This window comes from Lichenostomus cassidix, chromosome W (assembly GCF_008360975.1).
Source record: "Lichenostomus cassidix isolate B80296 chromosome W, HeHo_3.0, whole genome shotgun sequence".
NCBI classification, from domain to species: Eukaryota; Metazoa; Chordata; class Aves; order Passeriformes; family Meliphagidae; genus Lichenostomus; species Lichenostomus cassidix.
The window spans coordinates 7,523,969-7,549,963 of NC_139510.1; the positions used below are offsets into that span (position 1 = coordinate 7,523,969).

At 41.3% G+C, this 25,995-nt stretch overlaps 1 protein-coding gene across 1 annotated transcript in view; it reads right to left on the reverse strand.

The window, feature by feature from the left end:
- Nucleotides 1-13,985: 13,985 nt before the first annotated feature.
- Nucleotides 13,986-25,995, reverse strand: part of LOC146425424 (F-BAR domain only protein 2-like) — a 148,282-nt gene continuing 136,272 nt past the window's right edge. The window contains exons 22-26 of the mRNA XM_085041582.1: nucleotides 23,799-23,931; nucleotides 22,550-22,749; nucleotides 20,215-20,279; nucleotides 18,432-18,596; nucleotides 13,986-18,201 (exon numbers count right to left, since the gene is read on the reverse strand). Coding sequence (XP_084897708.1) covers nucleotides 18,179-18,201; nucleotides 18,432-18,596; nucleotides 20,215-20,279; nucleotides 22,550-22,749; nucleotides 23,799-23,931 — 586 coding nt within the window. The 3' untranslated portion in view covers nucleotides 13,986-18,178. The remainder of the gene's footprint in view (nucleotides 18,202-18,431; nucleotides 18,597-20,214; nucleotides 20,280-22,549; nucleotides 22,750-23,798; nucleotides 23,932-25,995) is intronic.

Genomic DNA, 25,995 nt, shown 5'->3' on the forward strand with positions numbered 1-25,995 from the left:
TCAAGATGATCTGTTCCATAATCTTGCTGATTACTGAGGTCAGACTGACAGGCCTGTGATTTCCTGGATCCTCCTTACAGACCTTCTTATGGATGGGTGTCACACTGACCAGCTTCCAGTCAACCGGGACCTCCCCTGTGAGCCAGGACTGATGATAAATGATGGAGAGTGGCTTCGTGAGCTCATCTGCCAGCTCCCTCATCACTCTAGGATGGATCCCATCTGGTCCCATAGATTTGTGAGTATCTAAGTGGCTCAGCAGGTCACTAACTGCTTCCTCCTGGATTACAGGGGGGCTATTCTGCTCCCTACCCCCATCTACCAGCTCAGGAGGATGGTAGATAATTGTCTTCTTTATTTCATTTATGATGTAACTGCAAAGTTGCTTGTTATCTTTCAGAACTTGCAGGATCCTGGCCCACAGCAATAAAATAAAAGAATTATTTAATATCACTGTTTCTTTTTAAGGAGTCCAGTCACCTCTGAGCATCTGATATGTGTTGGTTTTGCTTGGTCCAGTTTTTGGTAGTGGGAGGGGGGCCACAAAGATGGCTCCTGTGTATCCTGTGTGAAGGTTCTGGAAGTTTTCACCTTGTCCAGCAGAGCCAATCTCTGATGGCTCTGAAGATGATGGACATGCCGCTGGCCAAGCCTGGGCCAATTAGAGAGGTTGGTTACGCCTCCGTGATAACATATTTAAGAAGAAATCAAAACAATGTGGGCACGTACTTTTTTTTAGCCAGAGGAGGGGGTGGAGGTGAGAATATGTGAGGAAAAACAACATGGAGACACCAAGGTCAGTGGAAAAGGTGAGGGAGGAGGTGCTCTAGGCACTGGAGCTGACAATCCTCTGCTGGCCACGGTGAGGACCATGGTGAACCAGGCTGTCCCCCTGCAGCCCATGGGGTCCACAGGGGGTGCAGAGATCCACTCGCAGCCTGTGGAGAAGTGCCCACATCAGAGTTTGTGGATACCTGGAGGAGGTTGTGGTCCAGCGGGAGTCCCAGTGGAGAGAAAGGCCTTGCTCCCAAAATGGAACAGCGTGGCCTTGGAGGTCTGCATCCCGTGGACGAGTGGCCCACATCATAGTAGTTTTGGGAGGACTGTTTGCCCATGGGAGGAACTCATGTTGCAGCAGGTTTGGGCGGGCTGCTGCTTGTGAGATTTGGGCCCACGCCAGAGAAGTTCGCAGAGCACTGTCTCCCGTGGGAGGGACCCACGGCAAAGTAGAGGACTCCTCTCCCTGAGCAGTGAAAGATGATCTTGGTGATGGATTGACCAAACCCCCATACCCTGTCCCTCTGTTCTGCTGCTGGGAAGGAGGGAGGGGGATGAGCAGAGAAATGGTGTCTTAAGAACTTATTTTTATTTCTCATTATCTTCCTTTGACTCTGTTAGGTTAATAAATCGCTTTGCAACTTTAAGTTTTCTGCCTGTTTTTCCCCCAGTGTGTCTTTCTCCCAGTTCCTTATCTCAACTCATGAGCCCTTTGTGTGTGTGTGTTAACTTTTTTTCCCCTCTCCTCTGCCCAACTGTGGCAGGGGAGAGCGGAGAGAGCAGATGTTGTAGGTGCCTGGCATTTGGTCAGGGTCAAACCACAACATGGTAAAATAGCTCATTTTTAATTACTGTGCTCTCCTTTTCTTTCGCTTGGGTTTCAAAGCCCATTTTCTAGACTGAGTCAGCAAATCCCCTTTTTCACTGTCAATAGAACACCTACATTTTTTAGAAGCCTGCAGAAATCTCTGTGCATGGATAATGAGTACAATCTCTTTTTTCCTGTGCGATATTTCACTTGACCTATTGTGATGTAACTTTTTTCTTTCCTAATGGTTCATTCACTATTTTATTTTATATAAAATCTTAATCCTTTTCCCTCCAGGTTTCTCTCATGTCTTTGAAACAATGGAAATTCTGTGCAATACTGACAGACACTTGCCAATCTGTCTGGAGAGCACTAAGAAATTTACCAGTGTTTCCTCATGACCTCACTCTTCAGCAGGGAGGAAAATTCTCTTGATTTAAGCAACAGTTGGAGAAGACAGGCAGAAATATTGAGGTCTTATGCCTTTTTCTCTTAAAATTTTTTCCTCTTCAAATGGGGAAAAGCAGAGTGCAGAAGTCCTCTAAAACAAAGAAAAATTAAGACTTATCGAATCAAAACATGTATGCACCCAATCATTTTAGTGGTCTATTACTTTGCCCACTCATTAACTTGAAATGACATATAAGAATTTGTAATCCACAGTCAATAATTTGGTAAGAATTATTTAAATGTTCTGCTGACTAATGCATAACAGTCTAGTTTCCACACTCAGTTGGCTGCCAAAAGCAGGGTGTGAGTGTGATCCAACTTGACATAAATTAGATATAATGCTCTGATATAGTGGTGGTTTGCAGATTATTGAGTTTAAGAGATAGGAAGAAGATGACACATTAAATACCATGAAGATTGCCAGGCCTCTTTCACCCCTTAATTAGAGTGCTTTGCAACTCTACAATTAATTCTTCCCAAAGCCTGCTTGGAAATGCCTTTATGAACATCTTATTGCAATGATACTAGAGAAGTGAAATGCCAGCCAATTTGCTAACAAAGAAGAAGAATAAAGAGGGTACTTCTATGGAAAATGCACAAGGTTGCTCTTCTTACTGTGATGATGAAGGAGTTAGAGTTTAAAAAACAAATTAAGCATGCTGTAGTGCAGAAGGAAACAAGTAGTGATATGAGACAGTTCAAGTGGATACATTGTTGAGGAGGGAGACTGAGAATGGCCTTTGGCTTAAAAAATGATGATGATATGAAATGCAGCAAGCAGTAATAACAGCAAGTGTGAGGGAGACATCTTCTCTATCCCCAAGTCTTTTAATTTCATTTTCTTTGAAAGAAAGGAGAAACCAAGGATATACGTCTACTGATTTTAATGTAGACACTGAACATTTATTTCAGTAAAGTACTTTCTATTTACTATCTTGCAACAGATATATTTTTGCCATCACAATCAAAATCCTTTACAAAATGTATAATTTCTGGATTGGCTGGCATGTTATATCTTTTATCTTTCCTTAGACTAAGATAATATCAGCACTACAGCAGTGCAAGGAGGGGTGAGGAGGTCTGCTCCACAGTCACTGCAACATGATACAGCACAGCTGAAAATCAGCTTTGACACTCTTAGTAGTCCAGAAGTAGTGTCATGGGTGAAGTGTTTGAATATTTACTCAGCTTTTCAAACAGTTTGTTCAGCTGTCCATGCTGCCCCTGCTATATGATTGCCAGTACGAGAGGCAACTAGCTTTAGTCTCACTGGCACTTCTGCCTCTTGTATTGCAGCCACAGCAGTGTAGCAGATCACAGCAATCAGGGCAGGATGCCTATGCGCTCAGATACATTCTGTTGCAGTTTGAAGGATGTTACAGCAGACCTTACCGAGAGCTTCTCTACTCAGCCTGGTTCAGCGCCTCAGAGCTCCAAACCCGATGTCCCAGGGTTGGAGACTGCGCTCTCACCGGCCGGGGAGCCATAAGGCTAGCTCTGGTTCATCTGCTTCCACAACCGGCAGTGATAAAGGAAGCGAGGAGGGTCTATGCGTCGTGTCCATGGAAGATGTTTATTTGCATGGTGCAGCAGAGGCCAACGACCTCCCAGAGGCAGAAATGCCTCGTGGGCAAAGGCCTCACATGCACAGCCACATGTGACGCATAGACACACATGGAGCATAGACAACAAGATAGCGGAGGGTGAGGGGGGTTTTATAGGGAAACAGAGAGGGGCGGGGACAGCACACTGGCCCAGTGACCTCTGGGCACAGGGGAGGAACATGGGTGGAGTTAGGGTACAGGAACCAATAGGGAAAACCCAAGGGAGTGGCCAGGACCACGTGGGGTGGGGAAGGCAGGACAATAGGTGACAAGTACAGTCATTAAGAAAGGGGTGTGGGGAACTTGCAGCTATTATCACAATAACATTCAGTGCATTGGAAAACATCTATGCCATGGCAGCTGTCTGCAAATAACATTGTCACAGTTTTGCTGTTGTGTGAGGTATGAGAGCGTGTTTCCAGCAGAGGAATGAATGGGAAATTAGCTCATTCTGCACAATCACCACACAGTTCCTGCTGACACCCCTCCAATGCTCCTTTTAAAAATACATCATGATCAAATGGGTGTAACTCTTCTAGACACTTGTCGGGGGTTGAGAATTTCTTCCCATTCCTGTTACTAAGCAACAAATAGTCCGATGTTTAGAGCGATCAAGCCTTTTGTAAAAGACAAAAGCTAGGTTTTTGGGCAGGGCACGGTGAGGGAAGAGCCAGCCCTGGTAAGGCTCTCTCGTGGTTCGGACGCTGAGGAGAGAGGCTGCTGGCTCTTCGCTTTCCAGCTGCTACCAGAGGAAATCCAACTGTGCCCTGTTTCTCTTCTCTCCTGGCTGGGTGAGCTTTGATTCAACTTTTCTTCCCACTGGGAAGGGCGCGTTTCCCCGGGCTGCGTTTTCCCGCAGCTGCCGCCGGGAGAGTCCGGCTGCCTCTGCTGCCTGCCCCTGCCCTCTGCCACACGAGACCGCGGCGTCTGCTGTGACTGCAGAAATCTTTGCTACCTCGCTGCTAGCCGGGAGGGAGCCAGTGCCTGATCCTGCCTCCCTGCTTTCTGCTGCTCCGAGCTGCCTGGCTGCCTGCTTTCTCAGCCTGCTCGCCATCATCCAGCTGCCTGAGGCTGACCTGACCTGACCTGACCACAGCGCCACCTGCAGCCGCTCGGGAGTCATCGCACCTGCCCTGCCCAGCCGGGAGCTCAACAGCGCCCCTGCTGCTTGCAACTGTGATTACACCACACGGGAAAAGGCTTGGCAGCTCCCAAGTTACCTGTTATTGGTTTTCTGGTTCTAGTTGTGGTTGCTATTGTTATTGTTTGTTTATAGATACTAGTAAAGAACTGATATTCCTTTTTTCCCATACTTTTGCCTGACAGCCCTTGATTTACAAAATTAAATAATTCAGAGGGAGGGAAAAAAAAAGAAAAATCACATTCTCTGTTCTAAGGGAGGGTTTCAACCTCTTTTGGGAGACACCTGTCTTTCAAACCAAGACAACACTCTACAGAGAACAGCCTTTGCATACTCAAGTGTTAATATGCCAGACAATCAACAGGGTTACAGAAAAGCAGAGATTAACATCAGGAACACTGCATATAGGAGTATGCAAAGCAAGGGTATTCCCTAGGAAGTTAAAAACATCCATATATAGACAAATAGCCATAAGTGACTTGTGATTTCTGAATTCATTGCTTTTGGAGTACTCAGCTGTAACTGAGCTGACCTTTTGTGAAAATAATGAAAAGATAACATAAAATACTTGAACATATAATGCAAAACTAAAACATCTTAGCAATGCTACCCTTTGGGTCACCATCTCCTCTTCTGTATTTCTAAGTAAACATTAAAGATTTACACATTTGCTGCCTAATTTTGATTTAATATCAATATTAAATGCAATACACAGAGCACTGGTTGAGAACATTTAAAATTTTCCCTTGCAGCACAAAAGAATTCCAGCCACTTCAGCCAGTAAGTTGGCTTCATTGAAAGCCCAACATAAATGCCTCTATGCATTTATGCAGGCAGCATGGGGAACAAAGAGGAGGAACTAAAAAGACATGCTCACACCTGCTAGGCTATGATCTTATTGGTATCACAGAGACATGGTGGGATGATCCTATGACTGGAGTGCTGGAATGGAAGGATACAGGCTCTTTAGGGAGGACAGGCCAGGGGAGAAGATGAGGAGGTGTTGCCCTCTATGTCAATGACCAGCTGGAGAGCATGGAGCTTTGCCTGAGGATGGCTGAGGAGCTGACCAAGAGCTTATGGGTCAGGACTAAAGGGAGGGCAGAACCTACTCTCAGCCTGCAAAGAAACAGTATAACTGAGCAAAACATGGTTTGGTTTTGGTTTTAATCGGCTTATAAAATCCAAAGACTTGCAGATCCTAATTTACATGGAGAGGTGCTATGCTGGACCTTGTTCTCACCAACAAGGAGGGGCTGGTGGAGAACGTGAAGCTCCAGAGCAGCCTTGGCTGCAGTGACCATGGAATGGTGAAATTCAAGATCCTTGGGGCAGCAAGGAGAGGGCACAACAAGCTCACTGCCCTGGACTTCAGGAGAGCTGACTTTGGCCTCTTCAGGGATCTGCTGGGTAGAGTAGCATGCAAGAGTCCTGGAGGGAAGAGGGGCCTATGAAAGTTGGTTGATATTCAAGGATCACCTCCTCCAAACTCAAAACAAAGAGGAAATCGAGCAAAAATGACAAAAGGCATTGGATGAACAAGGGGCTCCTGGACAAACTCAAATACAAAAAGGAATCCTACAGAGGGTGAAAGCAAGGACAGGAAGCCTGGGAGGAATACAGAGATTGTCAGGGCAGACAGGGATCAGGTTGGGAAAGTTAAAGCCCTGACAGAATTAAATATGGCCAGGGGTGTCAAGGGCAACAAGAAAAGCTTCTATAAGTACATTGGTGATAAAAGGAAGACTAGGGAAAATATTGGGCGCTCTCCAGAAGGAAATGGGAGACCTAGTTACCCGGGACATGGAGAAGACTGAAGTATGCAACTTTTTTTTTATCTCAGTCTTCACTGGCAAGTGCTTCAGCCACACTGCCCAAGTCATAGGATCCAAAGGCAGGGACTGGGAGAATGAAGAACCACCCACCATAGGAGAAGATCAGGTTTCAGACCATTTAAGGAAGCTGAGGGTGCACAAGTCTCTGGGACCTGATGAGATGCATCCTTGGTTCCTGAGGGAATGGGTGGAGGAAGTGGATAACCCAGTATCCATATTTGAGAAGTTGTGGCAGTTCGGTGAAGTTCCCACTGACTGGAAAAGGGGAAACATAAACCCCATTTTTAAAAAGGGAAATAAGGAAGATCCAGGGAACTACAAGCCAGTCAGTCTCACCTCAGTGACTGGCAAGATGGAGGAGATCTTCCTGGAAAATATGCTAAGCTGCATGGAAAATAAAGAGGTGATTTGAGACAGCCAACATGGCTTCACTAAGGGCAAATCATGCCTCACAAATGTGGTGGCCTTATAAGTTGGGGTTACAGCAGTAGTGGATGAGGGAAGAGCAACTGATGTCATCTACCTGGACTTATGCAGAGCATTTGACGCTGTTCCACATGACATCTTGGGTTCTAAACTGGAAAGACATGGATTGGATGGGTGGACCACTCAGTGGATAAGGAATTGGCTGGATGGTCACACTTAAAGAGTTGTGGTCAACAGCTCAATGTCCAAGTGAAGACCAGTGACAAGTGGTGTCCTCAGGGGTCAGTGTTGGAACCACTGCTCTTTAACATTTGTGTCAGTGACATGGACAGTGGGATTGAGTGCACCCTCAGCAAGTTTGCCAATGACACCGAGCTGTGTGGTGCAGTTGAAATACTGGAGGGAAGGGATGCCATTTAGAGGGACCTGGACAGGACTGATAGCTGGGTCTGTGTGAACCTCATGAAGTTTAACAAGGCAAAGTGCAAGGTCCTGAACCTGAGTCGGGACAATCCCAAGCACAAGTACAGACTGGGTGGAGAATGGATAGAGAACAGCCCTGAGGAGAAGGACTTGGGGGGTTTTGAATGATAACAAGCTCAACGTGTGTAGCAGGGCATCACCCCCTGCCACAAGAGCTTATCTGTTGCTTGTTAGCTGGTGCAATAACACGGGGCATCTTGCTCTCACATGAGCCTCACATGAGACTTGATGAAATATCTCAATCAGGACAGTTTGCCTTGTAGTGAGCTATTTCAGCACCATGGAATTGATGCTTTCAGCTGACAGTAAACATCTTGCTGTGGAAGTGAGATGTGGAAAGATAAGCTGGAATTTCTGACAGACATTCCACTTTACAAACTATAAAAGCAAGACCAAACTTTCACAAAGCATAAGTCTTTTGCATATTCCCTGGAAATGTGTGGGGCCTTTTCCCCAAGGTTTGGGACACCAGCCTTGCAGTTACTCTTCCAGAGGTTGAGTGAAAGTACTTTGTGTACACTATCATAATTTTGGTGGTAAGCTACATTGACTCTTAATCTATACTACTTCTTTGCTAGCTTTAATATAGGTACCTTAATGTCATACCCTATTTTATGTAATCTACTAGTAGGGTTTTTTTTTTTTATACTGTGCAGTTGTCTTGCATGGGAGACAGAAGTCTTATGAGTTTCTGCAGTTTGCCAGACTTTAGGGTAGCTAGCTCCCCAAGACTCGGTCCCGTTCGCAAGGATCTTTGATATTTGGCTGATTAGTCTAAAAATACCATTTATTAGACACAGAAAATAGCAAACATACAAACACAGAACAGATTGACATACATAGACACACAATGAATGCATAATTGCAAAACTATAATAGCTAAAATGTAATTATGGGGTAAATGCTTGCTTGAACTGTAAAAATAGTTTAAAATGCAAGTTAAGAAATGCTTGCTTGAACTATAATGCAAGTTAAGAAATGCTTGCTTGAGCTATAAAATAGCTGAAATGCAAGTTAAGAAAGGTACCTATAAGTTAGCCGGAATAATACAATATTGGAAACCAATGATCTTACCAAATCCAATTTTGGAGCTGGGATGCATTAGAATCCTCCCTCAATCTCGCGAGAAGTTACCACAGAGCTTGCGTCCAAGCTCAGGGGAGAAGACTTTACTTCACGCTCCGATGTCCATGTAGAAAAGCTTCTACTTTTTCTGAGATTTCGTGAGCTTTTTATAGGATTAAAAAAGTGTGGATTTGTGGTCACTAAAATTTTTCACATTCTCTCTTCATCTCACCTAGACATTCAGTCGCCACCACTAGATAGCCCGGATTAAGCTATCAACTTAATCTAAGCCATCCATCTCCTGGGACCGATCAGGGAGAGAGAGAAGGGGGAGGGGGGAGCATCCTGCCACAGCAGTAAGCAACTCTGTTTAAGGCCTCTTGTCTGTTATCTCCTGCCTATTCAATAAACACCTCATTTTGTAATAGACTAAATTGGCCATTCTTAGAACTTGCGAGCTGGAGCGGTTTAGGTGCAGGCCACCTAAAGTTAAGCTACTGCCAAAAATCTGAGTCTAAAGTAGGGCTTGTCCTGATGCCTTAAGAATTTCTAGTTTTTATTCCTCATGCATCTGTAGCTTGGTGTAGTTCTGTGCTTCTTATAAAACACTAAAACCTCTGTTCCCAGCACCTTTAGCTAAAACAATTCCTCTGAATGGAAATCCAAGGACACATTCATTGCCCTAGAGCCTGAAAGTATGTAAACAACAGTGAGTTGGCAGCGAGCGGGCCTGGGGTGGTTAACATCATTGCCAAAGGGTGTGATTGGAGAATTAAGGGTCAATATGCTAATACAACAGAACTTATAAAAGGTGAGGAGCTTGTGACCTGGCATCCATTTTGGGTGAAGCCTCGTGAGGGGGCTTCATTTGCCCTGAATGTACCATAAAGGCCTTCAATAAATTTGTCTGCTTTTTACTCTCCTAATTTGTCTTGGCCTCTGTTTCAGGTAGCCTGTTTTAGGCATCAGTTTTATGGCGACCCAGATGGGACAGGAAGAACTTTGGAAACTCTTCTGGGCCGAGTGCAACACCTAGCCATCATACCCCTGCCAGCGCTTTTGGGGCGGTGGCCACCACAGCCTGGACAGCATCAGAGTCCAAGGACCCAACACAGAGGCATGTGAGTGAGCGAATAAAAGCCGTGTTTTGTGGTACAGAGATCTCTTATAATTTGTTTCGTGTAGAAGGAGACGTCCTTCTGAGAGAGGGCTAGGGTTAGTACTGCAGTGACAACATTTGGCCTTTGGCCTGCGGTGGCTCAGTGTATTAGGTCACATACTGCAACCTTGAACATAGCAAGTTCAAGTCCTCTATGGGTGTTACTTCTGTGATCTTTTCCTGTTTGTAAGTGTAGACAATGGGGTGTGTCTTCTCACGTGATGATATGACCCCAATTCCTAAAAATTCCCCTTTGAGGTTTGTATTAAAAAACTGGCATAGATTAGCAGGCGAAAGACGATTCCTTTCAAAAGCTGGATTGGACTATCAGAATGGGTCTGGCTGATTTATAAACTAGAAGAAAACAAGACTTGGCCTAAATTTGGCAGTTTAGTTAAGGAATTGATAATAAATCTGACATTCCACATACTCCAAGACCAGTGTCGGGTCGAATTTCAGTATGCAGAGCTTTTTTGGCATCTATCATGTGATGAAAGGCTACAGAGATCTGAAAGGGACCAGCCTGCAATGCCTTTAGAAGAAAAGGGGAAAGAAGATGAAAAGGAGTGTCCCGGGTTAATGATAAGACTCTCTCTCCTCCGAGAGCGAAGGGCCCCGACACCCCCTCCCCCACCCACAACAGAGCCTCTTAGATGGAAGTGAAGAAAAAACTATTTATTTAACAAAACCACGCAGAGTGCCCTACAAGGCACAGGGGAAGGGGAAAAACAAGGTGAAAGGCAGTTATTCAACCTGATTAAAAAGTCCTTTTCTCAGACGCAGTCCCTCTCCTCCTCGCCCCCCACCCGGGGCCGGGTGGAGCTCCCTGGAGAGCTCTGCTGTCCTCTGGCCCTCCTGGGTCTCCGGGTGGCAAAGCAGATCGAAGAGAAGGGGTCCAAACGAGGAAAAAAAAGAAGAAGAATGGAAAAAACGGGAACAGAGCTCACTCCGACCCGCGTCCAGCACGCAGTCTCTGCCGGGCGACGAATCCTCCCCCGGAGCAAGGCTTGGAGAAAATGTTTTCAAAACAACCCGCGTTTCTCTCTTCGGCTGGGTGTAGTTAAAGAGACAGGACCACACATTTTTTTCTTTCTTGGGCATATAAGCCAACGATAGGGGATAAAGGATTATCATATCATCAATCCAAGACAAGGAGGAACCCCCTTTTAGTCCTAGGGAAAGAGAAGAAGTAGAAATGGATTTGCTAATACCTTGTCCTAGGGTGGGGCTGCCGGCCGTGATGGGCCCTCCCCCACCACCGCCGCTGCGCGGCTATGGCCCGGCCTGCTTGCTGCTGCCACTGGGCACAGGCAGGGGGCAGCCAGTTTGCCTGCTGGCTCCGGCCCAAAGGGGGGCCGGGGAGGTGGGACCCGAGGGTGGTGACATCACTGCCCTGGGCAGTACCGCTTCTGCTGCCGTGGTGGGTGGGGGCAGGAGTGGGGTTGAGGTGTTCGGAGAAGCCGATGTCACCCGTGGGGGCAGGAACACAGCTTCTCGGCACTGCGCAATCGCAGTTTCCATAGCAACGAGTTTTGTTTCAGAGCAAGTGGGAAGCAGCTGCGAGCGGCGGCGGGGAGCGAACACAGGTGAGGTGGTTGCGCTAGGGGTGTCCTCGGGTGCGTGTTTCCTGTCCTATTGCGCGGGTCTGCGAGAGTGGGGCTGCTCTGGCTGTCCCTCTCCTCCTTGCTGCCCAGCGGGGAAGCGCCGGGTCCAAGGAAAAAGAAGCCGTTTCCCAGGCTTCTTTGGAGCAGGTCGTGGGCAAAGTTCTTTTTCAACAAACACCTTGAAAGGGAAACTGAGTCAAGGTGCTGTAAGACCTGTTAATGCCACAGGGGTAAGAAAAATAAGACCTTTCTTTGAACCTTTGAAGTATAGATTGAGAAAACACTGGGTGGTTTGTCAGTTTCTCTATTTGCCAAATTCTCCTAAGAAAGATTTATTGAAATTTCACAAAAGGAGGAGAAAACCAGATAGTTTAGGATGGTTCACTGAATTAAATTCTAAAAATACTTTATCCTGCATCCCTGTGAATAAGAAAGAACTCTTTGCTACTACGTGGAAGAATCCTGAAACAGGGAAAAGGGGCCAGCTCGTCAAAACAGTCTCCCCTGAGGGTTTAAAGAACAGCCCGACTATATCCGGAAGTCACCTGGCAAAGAAACTGGAGAACTGGAGAAGGCAGCAGCTAAAAATTGCTGCATTTGACCGGCAGCCAAAGAGTGTTGCATCTAAGAGTTGTCTCACTGTAAGTTTGTTCTGTGAACACTGGCAACAGGTACCTCGTGCCATGTTATTAGAACAGGGTAATGCTATTTTGAAAACATTTGTTGCCAATCCTGGTATATCTCTGTTCTCAACCCTAACTGATAACATATCTGAGTGTGACTGTTTGCAGACCGTGGAAGAGGCCTATTCCAGCAAGCCAGACCTGAGCGACGTGCCTCCAGGGGACTCAGACTGGGAGCCCCATGCAGACAAGACCAGCTGCATGACAGATTATGCAGTCACAACTACCAACCAGGTAAACCAAGCAAAAGCCTTGCAATCAGATGAAACATCACAGAGAGCTGAACTGATTACATCGATGAAAGATCTAGAACTGAGTGAAGCCATCTGGAAGGAGAGAGGACTGATAACTGCCCAAAGTAATGGAATTGAACACACAACTGAACAGGTGCATGTGCTGCTACAGAGTATTTGGGAGTCTAGAGAAGCAGCCTTTATGCATTGCAAAGCTCATCAGGATGGGGAAACAACCCCCAAATTAGAGTGTTGGAAAACGCAGTTTTCCAGCAAAACTCATGCTAACTGAACAGAGCTGAGCAAAGCTTCAGTATTCCCAGGCCTCAGTAAAATTCTGACAAGCTGCAGTGGTTTTGTTTGCCTGAGAATGTTCTGTGGGAAGAATGCCATGAGAAAGATTAGGAGTCAAGAGTGTTATGAGAAAGGAATAAGGGAGTTAGCAGGAGGATCCCTGAATGTGTGAGAACAGCTGCAGGTGTGTGTGTGTGTCTATAATTAGAAACTTCTGTAACAGTATATAAGTCTCTCGTTTGGTGAAATAAAATGGAGCTTACTTTATATCTCATATTGAGACTGCCTGTGAGTTTCCCTCGCGCCGCATCTCGTTATTAGAGAATCATCTTGCTGATGAAATAGTAAAAGGGGCAGAAAGGGGCATCTTAATAGCAATGCCACAGAAGGAAAGTAGTCTGTCAAGCTTTGCCCCAAATTGTGATCAGAAAAACCATCAGCTTTCTGGCACAGAAACTGAAATCATACAAAGTGAATGGACTATTACACCAGAGGGACAGATTGTAGTCCCACATAAGTGAGAACATGAAAGCACTCATAAGGGAACAAAAAAACTTGTATAACATCGGAAGAAAGTAATAACAGAAAAGGAAATGACTGATATTGTGCTATTTATAACAAGCAAATATGAAATCTGCTATAGTAACAACCAAAACCTGAGCAAAAGAGTTGTGTTAGGAATAAAGGCAGGGGATTTTCCTGGAGAGTATTGGCAAATAGATTCTGCTGAGTTACCACATAAGAAGGATACAGGTATGTACTGGTGTCAGATTGACATATTTAGTGGGTGGTCCGAAACTTACCCCATTACACTAACACAGCAAGGGAAGTGGTGGAAATTTTGCTCAGTCATATAATTCCAAGGGTTGGGGTTCTTTTGGGGATGTCATCAGATAGGGGATCACATTTTGTTGCAACAGTGGTTGGGAAAGTTAGCAGGATTCTGGGAATTAATTGGGGTCTGCATACACCATATAGACCCCAAGCAAGTGGCAAAGTCAAGTGTACGAACGGAACTCTTAAGGCCCAGATTAGGAAAATTTATCAAGAGACATCCATGACATGAGTTCAAGCCTTGCCTATAGCTTTACTGAGGATCCAAATACAACCGAGGCAGAGGGATAACATCAGTCCTTATGAAATATTGTATGGCAGGCCATATCAAATTCTGCATGTTCTGGGAGAAATTCATATGAGGGGGAAGCTTGATTTGCAGAGTTATCTAATAGCTTTCAGTTCCACTTTGCAGAAACTCCAGAATTACATTGTGTTATCCAGGCCCATAGGACTGGACACACCTGCACATCCCTTTAAACCTGGAAACCGGATCTATGTCAAGCGGGGGGGATGGGGGACGGGGACAGGACACAGCGATCCTTTACAGGCCAAGTGGAGAGGACCATTCCAAGTTCTGCTGACTCCCTTTACTGCTGTTAAAGTTGCTGGCAAAGGACCCTGGATTCACTACTCCCGAGTTAAGAAGGCTTCTGCTCCTGAAACAACTGAAAAATAGAGACTGATACAAATGGGGATGATGTGGTGTAAAGTGTGTGGTTTCTGTGCTTGTTATCTACACAGTTGGTAGCTATGGCTCAGGGATGGAACCAAAATTTGCATATGATTCTGGTCCAAAGTATATCCAAAACTCAAATTTTATATCAGATAGCATTCAAAGATTTAGTACACTAAGCATTGAATATTTCTTCCACACCCTCACGTCATGTTTACCAAAATGACCTGGGATCAAAGAACTGTTCATAGTAGTTGCAATCATAATTTTCACATGATAGCTGGCTGTGTGAAACGTTATTGCTGTTAGACATTTACTATTATTAGATATATATATATATTGCAGTTAAATGCATACTATTAGTGGGTATTTAGAATAGAGACATGACAAGGTAGAGGCCTTGTCAGGCCTCTAAAAAGGGAAAATGATGCCTTAAGAATTTCTAGTTTATATTCTTCGTGTATCTGTAGCTTGGTGTAGTTCTGTGCTTCTTATAAAATGCTAAAACCTCTGTTCCCGGCACCTTTAGCTAAAACAATTCCTCTGAATGGAAATCCAAGGACACATTCGTTGCCCTAGAGCCTGAAAATATGTAAACAACAGTGAGTTGGTAGGGAGCAGGCCTGGGGTGGTTAACATCATTGCCAAAGGGTGTGATTGGAGAATTAAGGGTCAATATGCTAATACGACAGAACTTATAAAAGGTGAGGAGCTCATGACCTGGCATCCATTTTGGGTGAAGCCTCGTGAGGGGGCTTCATTTGCCCTGAATGTACCATAAAGGCCTTCAATAAATTTGTGTGCTTTTTACTCTCCTAACTTGTCTTGGCCTCTGTTACAGATAGCCTGTTTTAGGCATCAGTCTGAAGCTCCCACTCTATCAATAACAACATGACCCAGCAATGTGCATTTGGAGCAGAGAAAGACAACTGCATTCTGGGCTGAATCAAAAGCAGCGTGGCCAGCAGGTTGAGGGAAGTGATTCCCCCCTCTGCTCTGTCCTCCTGAGACCCCACCTGCAGTGTTGCATCCAGCTCTGGGGTCCCCAACATAAGGATGTGGACCTGCTGGTCAGAGCCCAGAGGAGGGCCAGGAAGATGATCAGAGGGCTGGAGCACCTCTGCTATGGAGACAGGTGGAGAGAGTTGGGGCTGTTTAGCCTGGAGAAGAGAAGGCTTTGGGGAGACCTTATAGCACCTTCCAGTACCTAAAGGGGCTACAAGAGAGATAGAGAGGGACTTTGGACAAGGGCATGGAGTGATTGGACAAGGGGGAATGGCTTCAAACTGACAGAGGACAGGTTTAGATTAGATATTAGGAAGAAATTCTTTACTGCGAGGGTGGTGAGACCCTGGCACAAGTTGCCCAGAGAAGTTGTGGATGCCCCATTCCTGGATGTGTACAAGGCCAGACTTTGAGCAACCTGGTCTTATTGAGTCCCATCCAATCAGGCCTTGAATGTTATAGTGTCTACCATCCTCATTGTAAAAACTTTCTTCCTTCTATCTAGTCTGAATCTACCCTGCTTTAGTTTAAAAACATTACCCTTTGTCCTATTGCTACAGGCCCAACTAAAAGGTCTGCCCCCATCTTTCTTATAAGCCCCCTTGAAGCACTCAAAGGCTGCAATAAGGTCTCCCCAAAGCCTTCTCTTCTCCAGTTTGAATAACCACAGCTCTCTCAGCCTGTCTTCATAGCAGAGGGGCTCCAGCCCTCTGATCATTTCTGTGGCACTTCCCTGGACCTGCTCCAATAGGTCTGAGTCTTTCCTGTTCTGAATAGCTCTACTACTTATCACTTACAAATCAACACTTTAAAAATGTTCAATACAGGCACAGTTTTGTTCTATTATTGCTTAAAACTTTTTGGGACTAACTGAAGGTAGAAGCAATATAAAATGGTATTTAAATTATATATTACATGTTTATTATGGTGCATTTTTTTCAAAACTTATGTTTTATGAAAAATCCAAAGTATTTACAATTTTTGTAAGATAAACTTGTGTGCTGTAATTTACAGTCCAATGTACTAAGAATCCATAAAAATTCAGATATTTTAAAGCTTTGTTTACAAATTAATTTTCTTAGGAGGCAGCCAAAAAGGATAGTACTGTATACAGAAGCAAGAACCAGCTTGCTACGTATGGTTTTCTTTTCAGACAGACACATGTACTTTCTACATTGTTTTTTGATTTCTTTACAAAAAGTCTATATAAACTTGTATGGCTTCAAAATTGTAACTTGTACCCAATGCAAATATATGTATAATCACCTAGTTGAAAAGTGCTAAAACAGAATTGCTTTATTTAACTAAGAAATTAAAATAATACTTGACTAAAACCAGCAATAGAGTTTTGGGGTTTCAATAATAAAATATTGTCATGTTAAACATGGTTTGATTGCAAAGCAGATTATAATTAAGATTTCAGTAAAACGACTGTACCAGTTTATATGAGTTAGAAATTTATCATTCAGTAAGATTAGCAAGTTGAGAGCAAATCATACTCTTCCAATCAAATCTACCGTACAGTATGTGCTTAATGCTAATAATGGAACTCTTACCTGCAAAAGTGTGTAGTATACATTAGAATTTATGTAACCTCTACACAGCTTAATTTATTGTAAAGTTTCAGCAGTCCAAGTCATTACTGGTTTTGCATTAATTAGCTGAAGCAAGTTTTATTGTTTTAATAGAAAATTTGAAATATACTGGTATTCAAAATGGTCATATAAAATTCCCACTTGTAGGTTATTGAATTATTTTGCCCCAATACTTTTGATTTCAGCATTTAAAAAACCCATTTGATAATAAACATGCAATAAAGATTTTCTAAATTAGTGACTTGCTTTAAAAAACATGACTTATGTGTCACTTTCCTGTGCTAAGGCTATGGCAAGCAGATTAGATGCTGATACAAATACTAAAATTCGTGGATTTAGATAAAAAAATTAAACTAATAGAAATGGCAGTACTTGTCATCCTGTTGCTATAAAATACCCTTCTAAAATGCTATTTCTCCCAAGTACTATGTTTATATTCACATCACAGAATCCTCAAAGCACTTAAATTACAAAAGTTTGCAGTCCAAGTGAAAGGAAATGCTCTTTGCTTTTACCATCTTCTGTGATTTTTCATGATTTTCATCTTTGGTGACATTAAAGTTGCTATCTCAAAGTTTCAAAGTCGTGTATGATCCATCTCCCTTTACTACAGCTGCATTTATTGCAACTCCCCCATGAGGAAGTAAATCAGCATTTTAAACCTCTTTTCAAATAATCTCCAGTTTTGCAAATCTGCTTTCTAAATCCCAGTCAAAGGAATTTTTATAAAGTTGTATGTATTATACAAACACTATGCTTTCTTGATGAAGAGCCAAAATTTGAAAAAGGAATTGAGTCATGTCAATATCAAAGTGGATAGGCGCAGTTGTTTTTTTAAAGGCACAAATGTTATGCAGTTCATATAAAAATAAATTAAACCTACAGCATTGATTCAAACAATCACAACACCCATAAAATTTCCCAACTGCAAAATTAAATCCCTTCTATCTTTTGAAGTTTTGTAACACATTGCACTTCAGAAAAAAACCCTATATAATAATATACAATACAGAGGCAGTAAATTGCTTTTTTTTATATACTTCTCTAACTCAGCTGGTTTTATGGCACAAGTGGATGGAAGAACTATGTGAGACTTTGCCTCTGCTTTCTTTTCAAACTGGCAATTGAAGAATCTGAAAAATTAATATTGCTTATGGAAAGCTGAAATATTTCTTACTTGCTTTCCCATATTTTTAGGTTAAATGTTTACAGTATAACATACAATTTCATATTTTCATTACAACTATTTATTATTATTTTGACTTCAACTATAAATTTATTAATGATCATTTACAGATAATGTTAAAGTTAATTTCAGTACTATTATAAAGTAATAAAAAGTTTGCAAAATTACTTTTAAAAGTGCATTTTCTGTTCTGATGATTAAACCTCAGAGTAGATCAACATTTTTTTAAAAATTAATGCGTGTTAAAATAGTGTTTGAAAAATAGAGAGGGCAGAGCAAGCTTCTTGCACTCCTTTGATCCAATGACTTCCACATGTTAATCAGCAGTCTGCCATATACCGTCCTGAAAAATAAAGGCAGGATTTTTGCAGTCAGTAGATAAAACAGATTTTTTCAGTAATTTTCTGCAAGCAGTTTGACTAACTATGTAAAACAAAAAAAGTAAAACAGTTTTCAACCATATTTTTGAGGAAAAGTAATTATTTATGCATCACTTATTTAACAGTTTCATAATTTGTAATTTAGCACTATATATCATATTAATTTGAATATATAAGCACATTGATGTCTTACCAGAGGCAAATCTCTTCTTAAGGAGGGAAAGTCGATAGCCAGTGCCTACTAGCTCTACATTTATTCCTGAAAGGGTGCTTCCTTCACTAATGAATTGCACTGCAAGTGTTGCTGGTTTACTGGGTCCTTCTGAAAGTTCAAATTTTGCCCTGAGGGATCCAGAACCTATAAAAATAACAAAACTGAAATGCTGGTTGTTTCTCAAGACCAAGGCGATCTCCCAAAATTTTTAGTAGTAAGGAGTAGAACTAACATGGTGATCTTTAAGACCTATTCCTATTGGCAGTCCTATATAGATTTTCAGAAGAGATGAGAGTACAACTCTTTTTCCAATACTCTGTTTAAGACAGTGACTAGTGAATGATTTAGAGGAAAGCAATAAACATTTCTACAAGATTATACTCGTAGAAGAATGTGTATATCAAACAGCCTGAGAGTCTCCTATTACATTAAATACCTGATTGTTCCCTATACTCATCATTTATGCTTCCTGATTTATCTTGTATTTAGTACTTTTCTTTAGCAGATTTTAAAGTACATTAGACTTTTTAAATGCTGTCATGATTTGCCTGGATGAATGCACATGAACAAAACCATTGGAAGAAATGCAGCTGAACAGTAATGTATCAAGAGGAAAGCAATTCTTATTTTTCTAATAAATACAAGGTCTGATTAAATACATTTCCCAAAAAATAGTTGCTTTTTCATAGACAATGGCAAAATTCACTTCAGTGCCATTATAAAGTAGCAATAGTTCAAAATTACTTCAAGTACACCTTTGTAGTCAATGCAAGACATAAAACCCCCCAACATTATTGTTGGTCTCCTTTTCTAGATCTTAAACAAGACTTTTCTTCTTCTTGCAAAATATGCTGGGAAAACGAGATTTAAACAATGAATTAATGGAATAGTGAAAGTCAAGCATTTTTATTTATTTAAAACAAGTACTCAGTAGGAACTGCTAAGTGAGGAGGAAAGCTAGTAACTGAAATGTTACAAGGGTAAAAGCAGGAATTGATGAATGAAATTGTTTTATGCAATGGTTTGTTCTTGGCTTAAAGTCCATTTCTTCAATAGGCCTGTCACAGTTTGGATAAATTGGAACTTCTTTCCACTGTAAGTATGGAAACTCATATATTCAAGTGTTTCAAAAAATATTGCATCTGCAATGGCTGCAAGGGCTGTGACATCAACTGGACCTCAGGGAAAGGCAGCTGGGCAGAGGACAACTACTGGTACCTTACAAAATGCTATATAAATTACCACTCTGAGCAGATGTACATGGATTTTTTTTTCCTGGAGTTGTACATGGTCAAAACAAAAAATACTAAAAATGTCAGTGAAGAATCATCTATAGTTGAGTCTATCTCAGTGCAGGACTTTTGGATGTTTTTCTTTTCCCCAGTTCTTCCACTTACCTCTTTCTACTTTATCTCAATTGTTAGCATGTGGAAAATCATAACACAGATATTAAATGCATTTCCCTTTCAATAACTGCTCATTTCCAACTAGCACTGATGTAATTATTTCCTTGCCCAGTCTAAACTGTTTTAGTGGCACTAGCTGTTTTCAAGGGGCTTCACTATTTTGGTTTTACAATTAGTTAATATTTTACATCTCATTGTTAATGGAATCTCTCAGGAGGAATTTCATTGAGAAGGTGAACTGATAAACAGGATATGGCAAGTGTAAACAGGCATGAAGACATAGAGGCTAAAATTAATACCTTTTTACTGTTATCATTTGTCTGTACAAGAAAACAAAACAAAAGAGTTCAACTTGCCTCCATTCTCAGACTTTTCTGAAATGCTAGATATTTTCCAATAAGCTTTCATCTGATCTGCATTCCTATAAGACAATGGAAGGTTAGTTATAAGCACCAATTTTTAGAATTTTATTATTTATATTATTTTCCCAGATTTATACTGGTACCTTACAGACCATGTGCCTATAACCTACATCTCTCAATGGAGGTTTATTAAAATATTTATCATTTTAAGGTGAGTTTGTGGAAAACTATACAAAGCAAAAAGGAAAACAGAAGGGTGTACCTGGATTACCCCTGAGCTTGCAGCAGAGCTCAGATATACATAACACCTTTTTATACAGTTAACACTGTTCTATGCCCAGGTTATGGCTCCACAACTGAAAACCATCTGTGGTCTTAAAAGGTAAGGGCAGGCCAAAAATGCTGGAAGCAGTTTGAAAGCTGGGTCTTTATGCTACACGATGATGGTATGAGGGGGAGCAATATTGATTGTGCTTCCCTATGTGAGACTCCTGGCTGTGTGAATTTAATACCATTTCCATTCTAGTAAAACAAGTTGGCAGAAGTGACTCAGGGTTTAAGCTAACTTCTGATGCTGTAAAGGGGAAGAAAAGCAAAGGTAACCAAGCACCACAGTCTCTAAGCTGACAGGGCGTTTAAACTTTTTCAGCACTTTGCAGCTGTTCCATCAAAGGAAAGTCAACAACTTAAAGCTGTGAGCAGCATGAAGTGATGATAGGTTTGAAACTGTCTTTGACATTGGTGTAAGCAGGAGTGAAATGCTCACACAAGTAGCATAGATGGTAGTGGTTACTTGCAGGAGGTTGAATCAGAAAACATTTATTCTTAACCCAAAACCCTACCACCCAACCCACTAGACCAAGCATATAGTAGGAGACACATACTAGAGCTGCCTGGGACATGACTGTATTTTATGGTCAGCTTTCAAGGCTCAAAATTCCAGCCTTGGGTAGTTGCCTAGGCAAAAGAGAATACATGGGGCTCAAGTCCCTTACTCTGATGAATCTGAAATGAAACTGTCAGTAAGTTTTGAGTCTTTCTAGGTAACACTAAGCGTTCTGAGTGGACATTCCTGCCCTCACTCAGGTTTCATTACTGAGGGGTTTGTTGAAGAAGCCTGAGCAGGAGGGGGGGGACTGGCTTCACCAAAAGTTCTAGTCAAGTTGGGGAGGCAAGATACCGAACCTGCCCTTGCTCAGAATAAGCTTAAGATGATTTGGTTAAAAGTATTGCTCCCTTGAAATACCAAGTCAAGAAAGATTCAGTCTTGGCAGGCAGGATTTTTTCCACTTAAAATGATATTGTATTAACACTTTGTCCAATAAACACATTTAAATGTATTGTCTCCAGAAACATCAGAACCTTTCTGATAAATACACCAGGCTTATTTTATTTCTGAACCTGGCTTTATAAAGTAAACGGATCTATAAGTAATAAGGTTAACAAAGCCTGACTTCCCACAACTTGGTATTCTTTGCCCTCTTAACCTTCATGTTGAAAAGACCTTCTTGTTCCTCTTGAAAATAAACAGTCCAGGAATTGCGTTACTGCTGGGCAAGTACCCATGTGCTGCCAAACCATAGGTACAGTGATTGAATTCTGCTCACCTTTTGCTCCAAGGATGTCACACTGCCTAGCCCTGCTACCCTCTGCTTGTTTTCACAAACTTGTAGAAACATAATTATCTGAGATGTCTCACTTTCAATTGCTGCTGTAAATGGTCTGCAGGCTTAGAAGGTGAGGCCAGGTAGGTGTGAGTCATAATAATCAGTGTGACACTTAAATTGAGAGACAGTGCTACCTGGCTCATGAAGAGCTCCTCAGCTACTGAAGCTTGTTTTAAAATTATTTCAATTATAAGCTAATTTTAAACTATAACCATCAAGAAATATTTTTAAGAACTGCATTTCTTCTACTGTCTCTGTCTATATAACCTATATATCTTGATATATTTAATACATACACACACACATATATATATAGGTTTTTAACCATTAAGATATTTTTGTTTCAAGTTATGTTATTAAAAATATCTATCCTGTCTATTGGCAAAAAGAAGGCAAACATTGGAAATTTCAGAAATGCTTGTATTCAGAAATGTTTGCATTATTACACAGTTGGAATGGGTGCATATAATCCCATTTTAGTCTCTGTGAATTGGCTGTACATGATCTGTTTTGGACCAGAAAATGTCCTAAACATCTGATACCATGCATTTTATCAAGAGAAAAAAAAATTATCTGTTTCTTCTGGTGACATTTTTCAGGCTAACACTAATGAATGCTCTGAAATTAATTTGAAATAATAAAAAGAAAAGCATTAATATTACCATTTTGCAGGTGGAAGTGATTGCATGTTTGTTACTCCTCCATCTACTGGTACCACAACCTGCACATTAGACAGCATACTAGGCACATTCATAGACTCTGGATTATATTTATAATCCACTCTCACATCAGTAGTGCTAGCATTACATTTCCAGTAAGTTGCAAGATTCAAGGGAGTAGACTGGATGCCATTTGAAGATACCTGTAAAAGAATAAACCATTGAAAAGGTCTTAATTAAAAAAATCCTATTTTGGGCAGAATTAGGGAAATATGGTAATGAGTATAACTCTAAATCCTGACAAATGACCCACAGAACAATTGACCTCTGTGCCCTTCATCTCAGAATTCTGAAGACTGTTGTAGCCTAAAGTAATTCCTGTTGGTTTTTTTAAAAAAAATAATTAATTAATTTTAAAAAGGTTTAAACTCCCTCTAACCCACGAGACTCCTTCCTGTTCTGGCTTTCATAAGTCAAACCAGTTTTGTTTTAGTCTTCCACTAGACCTTATGACACTGGGCATCATCCTCTGGGCCTGGCTGTTCAGTCAGTTTTCAATCCCCCTTGCTAGCTGCTAATCTAGCCCATACTTCATCAGCTTCTCTATGAGGATGAATGCCAAAAGCCTTTCTGAAGTCTAGGTAGACAATATCCACTGCTCTCCCCTCATTTACCAGGCCAGTCACTTACTCATAGACAGTTATCAGATTGGTAAAGCATGACTTTCCCTTGGTGAAGTCATGCTGACTACTCCTGATGACCTTCTTGTCCTTCATGTGCCTCTAAGTGGTTCCCAGGATGAGTTGTTTCATTATATTGTGGGGCGAGAACATTACGCGTTCTCATATATTACAATTGATTAGTTACACTATTCAAATAATATGCAATTACAAAATCAAAATAGAATACAATTACAAACTCAAACCCCCACCAAACTCCCTAAAATCAAGAAAAACTTAACTTCTTTAACAAATAGTTAAAGTGTTTGAAGCTTGCACACATGAATTGGATCAAAGTGTGAGCAAGCTGAAACAGGTCATGAATGAACAGGGTATGTCATGAAGGCATAACATGAATTCGCTCAGGCTTGGCAGAGCCCAGGCACTGAAAATGGCGATGTATCCAGAACCAGCCTAGATGAGAGAAGACAATTTATCTGCATGCGAACAGGCAAAGAACAATTATAATTTCTGTATAGATATGAAATCTGCCAGAGTTCCTTAAAAAATTCCAAAGGGAAAAAAGTGTTTACCTGATACTTTAAAACATCCACATTATAATAGGATGCAGATGGATTGTGCTCTGATAATCTCTTGAGGTAGACAGTTATGGCTTGCATGTTCATCCAAAAATCCTTAGTACTAGAGTCACTTTGTGACTGATCACTACAAAGAAAAAGAAAGGTAGGAATCAAAAATCAACACTGAGTTTTATTATTTCTTATGTCTAAAAATTAGGACTAGATATTTCCCCTTCTTCACTATTCCAGGCAAGAATTTTTTCTAATGCTTTATAACACATAATTGTATCTTCCTAAATATTAAGATAAATTAACTGCTTGTTGTAGCTGGTAAAACTTCTCCTTCCAGATTGTTGAGCAGTGAGTTTCCTCCACGGATGATCTGCTTCACAAGATGGAGTGAATGCCAAATTTAGATTTTACATTTAATAAAACACAATTTTAATACAGTCAGGTGCCATGGGAATGTGTGGGAGGTGGGAATTAAAGTGGTGTTTGAAGAGGAGTGTGATCCAATTTGGAATAAATCCTAGAATCATAATTAGCTTTTGTTATGACAGCTTCACAAATGCATTGAATTAAAATTTGTGTTGTATGTGTTACCCCACTTTCACATATTTATAGAATGTAAGCTTCCAAAATTTTTTTCAGTTAAGTTTCTCAGATAGCTACATTTAATCTTAGTAACAATTATATCATTTATATATGTAGCTAAGAGTGCACATGACTATGGAAGCAAAATCCTGTTTGGGAACTACTGGAGCATGAAAAGGTGTTTTGCAACTCAAGAATTTTTTCAGTTCTGGTGACATCAGGTTTATTTTTTAATAAGGATGAAGCTTTTAAGAAAACTGATTCAGAAGCAAATTTCAAATCACTTAAGAATCAGAGTTCCACAGATCATTTGTGGATACATAGAGGAACTGCATCAATCCCCAGGGAGACATGCAGAATGAAAGCTGAAAAGAAGCACCTGGAACACAGAAAATATGACTGCAATGGATTGAATGTGCCAGAACAGTGATTTGCATACCAGTAGCCTGTCCAATTTACTTAGAATTTGGTTCTCAATACAGTGTTGTCATTCATGCAATTTCCATTTTCAGTAAAATATATAGATAAACACTTATAACAGAGGCCTTCCAAAATGTAAACAAATGAAACCAATAGCAAAATCCTCCTGTTTCCTCCTTCAGAAATTCTGATGTCTCCACAAGTAGCAGTCACATTAAAAAGTTTGATCTCTATAAATACTAAGCAAATGATAGTCATTGCAGTATATGATGAAATGTCAGATTATTACCATATGGGTTTAACTTCATAAATATCCAGTACATGTATCCTTTCTAATTAGAGGTGAAGTGTTACAGTACTCAGACAAGAATACTAGACATTTTCACTTTTTTCCAAAATATAATTTTTCAGTATAATTCACTGTCAGATACAGCTCTGCTAACATTTCAGTTATAAACTGTCATGTCAAACAACGAGAAATTCAATTTTGTATGAATCATTTCTTACATTAAGTATGAATTATCACAATAAAATTAATACAAAAGAATAGATACATGTGGTTTGACTGTTTCAAATAATTAATTTTTCCAATAAATGAAATGGAAAGTGCTCAGCTGAAACAGATATCTTTTTTTTTTTTTTTTGGAAAAGATGTCCAAACAATTACTCTATTATTCTACTCAGTCAGCAGCTTTTCTTCTTAAGAATTCTCCTAAGCATGCTGCTATACACTTGAGAGATACAGTTATATAATGGATCTGATCTACCATAGAAATGATACAGCTTAAAACATACACTAATAACTGACAAATGAAATCATTGTTATTACTGTATATAGAAATCCATATGACAATGTGTCCTATTTTTCACAATTTTTCTTTTTAATTATATTAGTTATATTGTTCATATAGTAAAGGGGTCCTGGACCCCCAAACTCAGTTCGGGATCGGGTTGGCTGCTTAAGCGGAGCCCGGCGAGGCAGCCCGCTCCCGGGCGGAAGCGGGGCGGCCCGGAGCTCGGCAGAGCTCCCGGAGGAGCGGTGCAAACCAGAGATCGAAAGCAGACACAGGAGATGCAGGCAGTCAGCCCGGCGGTCCAGGGGATTTATTAAAAGGTAAGGGGAGATGGAGGGGGGAAGGAATAGGGCTGGATCGGCGAGCTTGAAGCGGGGTTTCTTCGTTGCGTCGCGGCTAAT